The 12,184-nt window shown below is 35.9% G+C and overlaps 1 protein-coding gene across 1 annotated transcript; it reads right to left on the bottom strand.

The window, feature by feature from the left end:
- Positions 1–4,747: 4,747 nt before the first annotated feature.
- On the bottom strand, positions 4,748–11,797 carry LOC142225165 (uncharacterized). Its single transcript, XM_075294942.1, has 3 exons — positions 11,627–11,797; positions 11,383–11,550; positions 4,748–4,897 (listed from the first exon to the last, which is right to left on the bottom strand). The coding sequence occupies exons 1-3, from the start codon at positions 11,795–11,797 to the stop codon at positions 4,748–4,750; spliced, it is 489 nt and encodes a 162-aa protein (XP_075151057.1).
- Positions 11,798–12,184: the final 387 nt, after the last annotated feature.

Here is a 12,184-nt window from a genome sequence, read left to right as displayed (position 1 = left end):
TATTTTTTTTATTAAACATAGGACCGACATTGCTTTAAATTTGAAATATAGAGTTCAATTGGCATCAAATGTGAAATTAAGATCTTTATTTTTTTTTCTTTTTGATAAATTATACCGATCCATTTACGGAACCCCCCTCAATAGAGTGGTATTAAAATGAATGAGAGTTATATTACCCGAAGTCGACTCCGGAGTCGGAGTCGAGGCTAATGAAAAATGAAGAAAATTGGCTCGACTCCACAGCCCTCGTTGCAGCCCTTTATTTCAAGCTCACTTAGATTATTCAGTTCATTGTTATACCACAGTGGTAAACATCTGTCTTCTCCTAAGTGCTGCCCGATTCCATGTTTAAACTGTAAACTGTTTTATAGCAAGAATGAACTATATAGTGCGATAATTTAACAATATTATAATCCGCATTTTGAAATTTCCACAAATCGATCACGAAATTAAACCCTCTCATAGAAGAAAAAATTAACTAACATTAAAGATAAAAAAATCATTGGCACCACATCATGATCATTTTAACCATACTTTAGTTCATTCTTACTATTGTTGGGAATCGTCCGAAAATTTTCTTTTGCTTTAGTTCATATTGAACTCATGTGTACGGGCATTGAACTTTATACTCACGTTTAGTTCATAAAATGTTTGAGACATACTTAAAAAAAGGAAAATGTATTTGGGCTGTGGAAGCTTGAAAAAAAAAATACATAATAAAATTTAACTACAAGATTGAATTTGAATTTTTTTCGGTATAGGATATGATTACCGTAATTACATAAATTCCCAAAATAAATATGGCAATCCCTAACTCGATGTGTAACTTGGTTTCATTTAGGTCTGTGGTATTATAGTAAATTCTCTATTTAATCTATTTCTGTTGTGACTTTGAACTTGAACTTATTTTTATTGTCACTGCTGTGTTGTAGGCAACTGGTGATGATACCGTCGTTATATTGGTAATGGGTGGGGAACAACACACTCGCATTGGTAACTCTGTTTTTTTCTTTCATAGTATGAAAATGCTTTGGTCTGTGTATGTGTGTGGTTTAACATCGAAATGCCAATGCAAATTGAAAAATGTGTAGGTAGTAAGAATCTCCTTCCATTTTGGTAAGGCCACAGATGTTTTTTGTCTTTGCGATTTACAGCGACATGTGTGGTAAATGTTAATTAAATGGGATTTGCTCTTAAGGTATGTGAATGAAATTTACAAAGTGTACTTTTCCAATTATATTCCAAGTAATGTCTCAAGAGTGTTGGAGAATTCTTCAATTGCTACAGGAATAGTTAGCGAACATTAAGGAGTTCATATAACAGGTTGGCTGATAAGTCCCCGGTCTAACAAAGAAAAACACATTTTTTTGTCAAAATTCGTTTTTATTATTCAACATAGTTCTCTTCAAGAGCGATACAACGATTATAACGACCTTCCAATTTTTTGATACCATTTTGGTAGTACTCCTTCGGTTTTGCCTATAAATAGGCCTCAGTTTCATTGCAGCCAAATTTTTTCCCTGCGAGCATCCTTTTGAGGTCTGAGAACAAGAAAAAGTCGCTGGGGGAGAATACGGTGGATGGGGAAGCAATTCGAAGCCCAATTCATGAATTTTTGCCATCGTTCTCAATGACTTGTGGCACGGTGCGTTGTCTTGGTGGAACAACACTTTTTCCCTTCTTAAGATAATAGATAAAAATTATTCAATGCGCATCCCAAAAAACAGAGGCCATTACTTTGCCAGCGGACTTTGAGTCTTTCCACGCTTCGGAGACGGTTCACCGGTCGCTGTCCACTCAGGCGACTGTCGATTGAACTCAGGAGTGTAGTGATGGAGCCATGTTTCATCCATTGTCACATAACGACGGAAAAACTCGGGTGTATTACGAGTTAACAGTTGCAAACATCGCTCAGAATCATCAACACGTTGTTGTTTTTGGTCAAATGTGAGCTCGCGCGGCACCCATTTTGCACAGAGCTTCCGCTTATCCAAATATTGATGAATGATATGACCAACACATTCCTTTGATATCTTTAAGGCCACTGCTATCTCGATCAACTTCCTTTTTGCGGCCATTCAAAATCATTTTGTGTATTTTTTTCGGGCGTCCACTGCGTTCACAGTCCTCCAGGCTCATTTCACCACGCTTGAATTTTGCATACCAATCAATTATTGTTGATTTCCCTGGGGCAGAGTCCGGAAACTCATCAAGCCAAGTTTTTGCTTCCACCGCATTTTTACCCTTCAGAAAACCGTATTTTATCAAAACACGAAATTCCAAAAGACGCTCTATCTCACAAACTAATTGACTTACAGACGTCAAATTTTGACACGAATCATTTGAAAGTTGGTACTATATAAAAATAATAAAATAATAAAAAGAAAAATATTTTAATAGTAGCGGCGCCATCTATGTGTCAGACCGGGGCCTTATCAGCCAACCTGTTATACTAACATCATGTAATAAATGTCAACCGAATCGGATGAATGTTGGTTTTCCAAGGGGCTCCGGAGGATAAATCTGGGGATCGCTTTATATGGGGGCTATATATAATTATATACCCATTTCGAACAATTTTTGCATGGGTGTTTGAGGCCATATATTAACACCACGTACCAAATTTCAACTGAATCAGATGAATTTTGCTCTTCCAAGAGGCTCCGGAGGTCAAATCTGGTGATCGATTTGTATGGGGGCTATATATATTACTATGGACCGATGTGGACCAATTTATGCGTGGTCATTAGAGACCATATACTAACACCATGTACCAAATTTCAGCCGGCTCGGATAAAATTTGCTTCTCTTAGAGGCTCCGCAAGCCAAATCGGGGGATCGGTTTATATGGGGGCTATATATAATTATGGATCGATGTGGACCAATTTTTGCATGGTTGTTAGAGATAATATGCTGACATAATGTACCAAATTTCAGCCGGATCTGATGAAATTTGCTTCTCTTAGAGGCTCCGCAAGCCAAATCGGGGGATCGGTTTATATGGGGGCTATATATAATTATTGACCGATGTGAATCAATTTTTGCATATTTGTTAGAGACCATATACTTACACCATGTGCCAAATTTCAGCCGGATCGGATGAAATTTGCTTCTCTTAGAGGATTCGCAAGCCAAATTTGGGGGTCCGTTTATATGGGGGCTATACGTAAAAGTGGACCGATACGGCCCATTTGCAATACCATCCGACCTACATTAATAACAACTACTTGTGTCAAGTTTCAAGTCGATAGCTTGTTTCGTTCGGAAGTTAGCGTGATTTCAATGGACGGACGGACATGCTCAGATCGACTCAGAATTTCACCACGACCCAGAATAAAAAAAATAATAAAATAAAAAAATAATAAAATAATAAAAAAATAAAAAAAAAAAATAATTTAATACTAGCGACGCCATCTATATGTCAAACCGGGGCCTTATCAGCCAACCTGTTATACTAACATCACGTACCAAATTTCAACTGAATCAGATGAATTTTGCTCTTCCAAGAGGCTTCGGAGGTCAAATCTGGTGATCGATTTGTATGGGGGCTATATATATATATATATATATATATATATATATATATATATATATATATATATATATATATATATATATATATATATATATATATATATATATATATATATATATATATATATATATATATATATATATATATATATATATATATATATATATATATATATATATATATATATATATATATATATATATATATATATATATATATAACTATGGACCGATGTGGACCAATTTATGCATGGTCAATAGAGACCATATACTAACACCATGTACCAAATTTCAGCCGGATCGGATGAAATTTGCTTCTCTTAGAGGCTCCGCAAGCCAAATCGGGGGATCGGTTTATATGGGGACTATATATAATTATGGATCGATGTGGACCAATTTTTCCATGGTTGTTAGAGATCATATGCTGACATAATGTGCCAAATTTCAGCCGGATCGGATGAAATTTTCTTCTCTTAGAGGCTCTGCAAGCCAAATCGGGGGATCGGTTTATATGGGGCTATACGTAAAAGTGGACCGATATGGCCCATTTGCAATACCATCCGACCTACATCAATAACAACGACTTGTGCCAAGTTTCAAGTCGATAGCTTGTTTCGTTCGGAAGTTAGCGTGATTTCAATGGGCGGACGGACGGACATGCTCAGATCGACTCAGATTTTTCACCACGACCCAGAATATATATACTTTATGGGGTCTTAGAGCAATATTTCGATGTGTTAGAAACGGAATGACAAAGTTAATATATCCCCATCGTATGGTGGAGAGTATAAAAATACACATATTGCATCATCCATTTTTAATTTGTGTCACACATACTACTACATATTTTTTGTGTCACATCTGAAAGAGCTGTGTGAGCAAGAGTTGTTCCTTTAAACTAGCTCGAAAAGAGCCTTTTTTCAGTGCCACTGATTCGATTTGGCACTTTATTCATAGGGCTCCGAGGGCAAGAGCTAAAAAACTGAACAGCGGAGTTATTTCAAACACTGCCTATTCGGGACCAGACAACTGTAGTTTTTTGTTTTCATATACATAATAAATTAAATCAAATTTTTAATTAGAATCACCATAACAATTACATTTATTTTTAATATAAGTTTCAAAAATTACATAAAATTTTAAATTTCGAATTGGATTTTTTTAAACGCCTTTTCATAACTTTTTCGCATGAAGTTTTTGGCCTTTTGTAAGGCTAATAGTTTCGTGTGAAGTGGGCCTCCACAGTGGCTTGCAGGACATTGTAGGTGTAAACAATCACCTTGAACATATACTGACCACTGGGGATTGGAAACAGTTTAAAGTCATTTTCATCCAATACAAGATTATCGAATATGACGGGCTCCTTAAAAAAAACACAAGAGAAAAATTAATACATTTTGTTATACTACACATAAAGAAAATTTCATTAAAATTCAATCAATGAAATGGTTTCATTGTCACAAAAAAAAAAAAACAATGTTTCATTTCAAGGGCTAGGAAAATATTTATTAATATCACTGAAAAAACAACATGCCGTTTCCAAAGATTCTGTCCTTGCACTAATGATTTTGGTGATGATACCGAGTCAAAGAAGCAGTACGACGCAATTTTCTTTTAAATTTGAGTTTAGCGTACTTGTTACTAGGAAACACATTTGAATTGATTCGTTTTTTCGTTTTTTTTTCTTCATATGCTACACTCAAACAAAAAGTTTACTTGGATCCAAAGCTTTTGACCTTCCCTTAAGGATTTTGGTATTGATTCCGAGCCAAAGATGCGGATTCTTTAAAATAAGGAAATTTTGTTTTGCGCCCCATCAGGCGCCCTATCAGGCTAGGATGTATAATATTAAAATTAGTATACAGATCTCATTTATCAAATTTTCATTCTATTTTTCCGGTATATTAATAAAGCTATTCACGTACAAACAAACTGCCAGTTTAAAAATCCAAATTATGACGTATATTTCGAAGTAAAAAATATTTTCTTAATTCCAAAAAAAAAAAACTTTAAACCAAAGATGCTAAATCCTCACAATAAGTCTTAGCCTATATTTGAAGCGTCCATCGACTTTTGGAGACTTTAAGAGCATTAAATTTTTGGCCTCACGACAATATTTTTTATACCCTGCGCCACACTGTGGAATAGGGTATTATAAGCTAGTGCATATGTTTGGAACACCCAGAAGGAGACGATATAGACACATGGTGTCTTTGGCAATAATTCTCAGGGTGGGTCCCTGAGTCGATATAACCATGTCCGTCTGTCCGTCCGTCTGTCTGTGAACACATTTTTGTGATCAAAGTCTAGGTCGCAATTTAAGTCCAATCGCCTTCAAATTTGGAACATGTTCCTAATTTGGGTCAGAATAGAACCCTATTGATTTTGGAAGAAACCGGTTCAGATTTAGATATAGCTCCCATATATATCTTTCGCTCGATATGCACTAATATGGTCCCAGCAGCCAGAGTTTTATACCGATTTGCTTGAAATTTTGTACAACCATAACACTTAGTCGTATAGTCAGAAGCCAGATTTTTGGCCGAATTTGTTTGAAATTTCGCACTAGGAGTACAATTAGTATTATAGTCAAGTGTGCAAAATTTGATTGAAATCGGTTCAGATTTAGATATAGCTCCCATATATATCTTTCGCCCGATGTGGACTAATATGGTCCTAAAAGCCAGAGTTTTGGCCCAATTTGTTTGAAATTTTGCACAGTGAGTAGATTTAGCATTGTAGCTATGCGTGCCAAATTTGGTTGAAATCGATTCAGATTTAGATATAGCTCCCATATATATCTTTCGCCCGATATGAACTTATATGGACCCAGAAGCCAGAGTTTTATCCCGATTAGCTTGAAATTTTGCACAAGGAGTACAATTGGTAGTATAGTCATGTGTACCAAATTTGATTGAAATCGGTTCAGATTTAGATATAGCTTCCATATATATTTTTCGCCCGATATGGACTTATATGGCCCCAGAAGCCAGAATTTTGGCCCAATTTGGTTGAAATTTTGCACTAGGAGTACAATTAGTAATATAGTCATGTGTGCCAAATTTGATTGAAATCGGTTCAGATTTAGATATAGCCCCCATATATATGTTTTTCTGATTTCGACAAAAATGGTCAAAATACCAACATTTTCCTTATTAAATCGCCACTGCTTAGTCGAAAAGTTGTAAAAATGACTCTATTTTTCCTAAACTTCTAATACATATATATCGAGCGATAAATCATAAATAAACTTTTGCGAAGTTTCCTTAAAATTGCTTCAGATTTAAATGTTTCCCATATTTTTTTTTACTAAAATTGTGTTCCACCCTAGTGCATTAGCCAACTTAAATTTTGAGTCTATAGATTTTGTAGAAGTCTATCAAATTCTGTCCAAATCGAGTGATATTTAAATGTATGTATTTGGGACAAACCTTTATATATAGCCCCCAACACATTTGACGGATGTAATATGGTATCGAAAATTTAGATCTACAAAGTGGTGCAGGGTATAATATAGTCTGCCCCACCCGACTTTAGAGTTTCCTTACTTGTTTTTTTTTTCAGCGTAATGTTTCATTATTTAGTAGAAAATACATTACAATAGCCAACAGTTTTATGGTTGTAACAGGTTGGCTGATAAGTCCCCGGTCTGACACATAAATGGCGTCGCTAGTATTAAATGCATATTATTTTAGTACCAACCTTCAAATGATTTGTGTAAAAATTTGACGTCTGTAAGTCAATTAGTTTGTGAGATAGAGCGTCTTTTGTGAAGCAACTTTTGTTATTGTGAAAAAATGGAAAAAAAGGAATTTCATGTTTTGATAAAATACTGTTTTCTGAAGGGAAAAAATACGGTGGAAGCAAGAACTTGGCTTGATAATGAGTTTCCGGACTCTGCCCCAGGGAAATCAACAATAATTGATTGGTATGCAAAATTCAAGCGTGCTGAAATGAGCACGGAAGACGGTGAACGCAGTGGACGCCCGAAAGAGGTGGTTACCGAAGAAAACATCAAAAAATCCACAAAATGATTTTGAATGACCGTAAAATGAAGTTGATCGAGATAGCAGAGGCCTTAAAAATATCAAAGGAACGTGTTGGTCATATCATTCATCAATATTTCGATATGCGGAACCTCTGTGCAAAATGGGTGCCGCCCGAGCTCACATTTGACCAAAAACAACAACGTGTTGATGATTCTGAGCGGTGTTGGCAGGTGTTAACTCGTAATACACCCAAGTTTCTCCGTCAGTATGTGACAATGGATGAAACATGGCTCCATCATTACACTCCTGAGTCCAATCGACAGTCGACTGAGTGGACAGCGACCGGTGAACCGTATCCGAAACGTGGAAAAACTCAAAAGTCCGCTGGCAAAGTAATGTCCTCTGTTTTTTGGGATGCGCATGGAATAATTTTTATCGATTATCTTGAGAAGGGAAAAACCATCACCAGTGACTATTATATGCCGTTATTGGAGCGTTTGAAGGTCGAAATCGCGGCAAAACGGCCCCATATGAAGAAGAATAAAGTGTTGTTCCACCAAGACAACGCACCGTGCCACAAGTCATTGAGAACGATGGCAAAAATTCATGAATTGGGCTTCGAATTGCTTCCCCACCCACCGTATTCTCCAGATCTGGCCCCTAGCGACTTTTTCTTGTTCTCAGACCTCAAAAGGATGCTCGCAGGGAAAAAATTTGGCTACAATGAAGAGGTGATCGCCGAAACTGATGCCTATTTTGAGGCAAAACCGAAGGAGTACTACCAAAATGGTATCAAACAAGTAAGGAAAGTCTAACGTCGGGCGGGGCCAACTATATTATACCCTGCACCACTTTGTAGATCTAAATTTTCGATACCATATCATATCCGTCAAATGTGTTGGGGGCTATATATAAAGGTTTGTCCCCAATACATACATTTAAATATCACTCGATTTGGACAGAATTTGATAGACTTCTACAAAATCTATAGACTCAAAATTTAAATCGTCTAATAGGGTGGAACACAAAGTTAGTAAAAAATAAATATGGGAAACATTTAAATCTGAAGCAATTTTAAGGAAACTTCGCAAAAGTTTATTTATGATTTATCGCTCGATATATATGTATTAGAAGTTTAGGAAAATTAGAGTCGTGTTTACAACTTTTCGACTAAGCAGTGGCTATTTTACAAGGAAAATGTTGGTCGAAATCAGAAAAACATATACATGGGAGCTAAATCTAAATCTGAACCGATGTCAACCAAATTTGGCACGCATAGCTACAATGCTAACTCTACTCCCAGTGCAAAATTTCAACTAAAGCGGAGTTAAAAATTGGCCTCTGTGGTCATATGAGTGTAAATCGGGCGAAAGTTATATATGGGAGATATATCTAAATCTGAACCGATTTCAACCAAATTTGGCACGTATAGCTACAATGCTAATTCTACTCCCTGTGCAAAATTTCAACTAAATCGGAGTTAAAAATTGGCCTCTGTGGTCATTTGAGTGTAAATCGGGCGAAAGCTATATATGGGATCTATATCTAAATCTGAACCGATTTCAACCAAATTTGGCACGTATAGCTACAATGATAATTCTACTCCCTGTGCAAAATTTCAACTAAATCGGAGCAAAAACTTGGCCTCTGTGGGCAAATGAGTGTAAATCGGGCGAAAGCTATATATGGGAGCTATATCTAAATCTGAACCGATTTGGCTGATATTTTGCAAGTTTTTCGAGACTCATAAAATATTCGGATGTGCGGAATTTGAGGAAGATCGGTTGATATGCACGCCAATTATGACCAGATCGGTGAAAAATATATATGGCAGTTATATCTAAATCTGAACCGATTTTTTCTAAAATCAATAGGGATCGTCTTTGAGCCGAAACACGACCCTATACCAAATTTTAGGACAATCGGACTAAAACTGCGAGCTGTACTTTGCACACAAAAATACATCAACAGACAGACAGACGGACAGACAGACAGACGGACATCGCTAAATCGACTCAGAATTTAATTCTAAAACGATCGATATACTAAACGATGGGTCTCAGACTTTTCCTTCTTGGCGTTACATACAAATGCACAAACTTATTATACCCTGTACCACAGTAGTGGTGAAGGGTATAATAAATATGGGAAACATTTAAATCTGAAGCAATTTTAAGGAAACTTCGCAAAAGTTTATTTATGATTTATCGCTCGATATATATGTATTAGAAGTTTAGGAAAATTAGAGTCATTTTTACAACTTTTCGACTAAGCAGTGGCGATTTTACAAGGAAAATGTTGGTCGAAATCAGGAAAACATATATATGGGAGCTAAATCTAAATCTGAACCGATGTCAACCAAATTTGGCACGCATAGCTACAATGCTTATTCTACTCCCTGTGCAAAATTTCAACTAAATCGGAGTTAAAAATTGGCCTCTGTGGTCATATGAGCGTAAATCGGGCGAAAGCTATATATGGGAGATATATCTAAATCTGAACCGATTTCAACCAAATTTGGCACGCATAGCTACAATGCTAACTCTACTCCCAGTGCAAAATTTCAACTAAAGCGGAGTTAAAAATTGGCCTCTGTGGTCATATGAGTGTAAATCGGGCGAAAGCTATATATGGGAGATATATCTAAATCTGAACCGATTTCAACCAAATTTGGCACGCATAGCTACAATGCTAACTCTACTCCCAGTGCAAAATTTCAACTAAAGCGGAGTTAAAAATTGGCCACTGTGGTCATATGAGTGTAAATCGGGCGAAAGCTATATATGGGAGCTATATCTAAATCTGAACCGATTTCAACCAAATTTGGCACGCATAGGTATAATGCTAATTCTACTCCCTGAGCAAAATTTCAACTAAATCGGAGTTAAAAATTGGCCTCTGTGGTCATATGAGTGTAAATCGGGCGAAAGCTATATATGGGAGCTATATCTAAATCTGAACCGATTTCAACCAAATTTGGCACGTATAGCTATAATGCTAATTATACTCCCTGTGCAAAATTTCAACTAAATCGGAGCAGAAAATTGGCCTCTGTGGTCATTTGAGTGTAAATCGGGCGAAAGCTATATATGAGATCTATATCTAAATCTGAACCGATTTCAACCAAATTTGGCACGCATAGCTACAATGCTAATTCTACTCCCTTTGCAAAATTTCAACTAAATCGGAGCAAAAACTTGGCCTCTGTGGGCAAATGAGTGTAAATCGGGCGAAAGCTATATATGGGAGCTATATCTAAATCTGAACCGATTTGGCTGATATTTTGCAAGTTTTTCGAGACTCATAAAATATTCGGATGTACGGAATTTGAGGAAGATCGGTTGATATACACGCCAATTATGACCAGATCGGTGAAAAATATATATGGCAGCTATATCTAAATCTGAACCGATTTTTTTCCAAAATCAATAGGGATCGTCTTTGAGCCGAAACAGGACCCTATACCAAATTTTGGGACAATCGGACTAAAACTGCGAGCTGTACTTTGCACACAAAAATACATCAACAGACAGACGGACAGACAGACAGACAGACAGACGGACATCGCTAAATCGACTCAGAATTTAATTCTAAGACTATCGGTATACTAAACGATGGGTCTCAGACTTTTCCTTCTTGGCGTTACATACAAATGCACAAACTTATTATACCCTGTACCACAGTAGTGGTGAAGGGTATAAAAATTGGAAGGTCGTTATAATCGTTGTATCGCTCTTGAAGGGAACTTTGTTGAATAATAAAAACGAATTTTTACAAAAAAATGTGTTTTTCTTTGTTAGACCAGGGATTTATCAGCCAACTATGAAATTATTTCTACCAATATGGGTCAATACATTACCGTATAAGGACATGTGTGATTCACATTTGTCGCAGAGCTAACAATATTCATAATTATTTTCATAACAGGATATCGTTTTGGGGTTCGAAAATATTGACACAAATCCAGGGTAAAGTTATAGAGAAATGGTAGATAACTATTGGCCTTTTTGTAAATACCCAGCTTGACCTGCAAACAGACAGCGTAATGAAAGTGACAAATTATTTTTCGAACTCTACAAAGGAGAACTCTATCTCATACATACGGTAATATTTGTTATGGGAGTGTTAAACATGACCACCTTCAAATTCATGGAAACAATTCCACGACCAACAACCTTTAGGCGACAATATTCGAAGCGTGAAGAATTTCTATCATGATCTTGACACTTTAGATTTGTAAATTTAAATGCAGATTCTCCACCTTCAGCAATCATAATATGGCACAATAAGAGGAAAATCAATACGAAACAACCTAAAATTTTGTTTCGTTTCATTTGATAATTTTTTTTTTTTTTTGATTGGCTTTAGTCTATGATCGATTATTTCGTTATATTATCAATATTTTTTATGATTTCATAAACATGAACTATTCAAATTAAGAGCAGATTTACAAATGATACCTAAAGGAACAAACATTTTCGAAATATTCACTAATGTTCCAAAAATGGGAAATCGTGCTAAATCGTATTTTATTAAAAGTCAATTGCCAGTTTTATCTATAGATCGCATAGTAAATAAAATAAATGATTTAAAAAATTAATTTGTTTTTAATTCAAATTAAGAGCAGATTTACAAAAATGATACCCAAAGGAACAAACCTT

The sequence above is a fragment of the Haematobia irritans genome, chromosome 2 (assembly GCF_050003625.1).
Source record: "Haematobia irritans isolate KBUSLIRL chromosome 2, ASM5000362v1, whole genome shotgun sequence".
Classification (NCBI taxonomy): Eukaryota; Metazoa; Arthropoda; class Insecta; order Diptera; family Muscidae; genus Haematobia; species Haematobia irritans.
The sequence above is the reverse complement of the archived record's forward strand: the minus strand, read 5'-3'. Positions and strand labels throughout refer to the sequence as shown.

What these genes read in the sequence shown, in the direction of transcription:
- LOC142225165 (XM_075294942.1), bottom strand. Translation starts at nt 11,797, where the DNA reads ATGATTGCTGAAGGTGGAGAATCTGCATTTAAATTTACAAATCTAAAG. An exon ending in CTCCCATAACAAATATTACC is followed by an intron (nt 11,551 to 11,626) that starts GTATGTATGAGA and finishes GTCTGTTTGCAG; the next exon opens with GTCAAGCTGGGTATTTACAA. An exon ending in ATCACACATGTCCTTATACG is followed by an intron (nt 4,898 to 11,382) that starts GTAATGTATTGA and finishes GTTTTTTTTAAG; the next exon opens with GAGCCCGTCATATTCGATAA.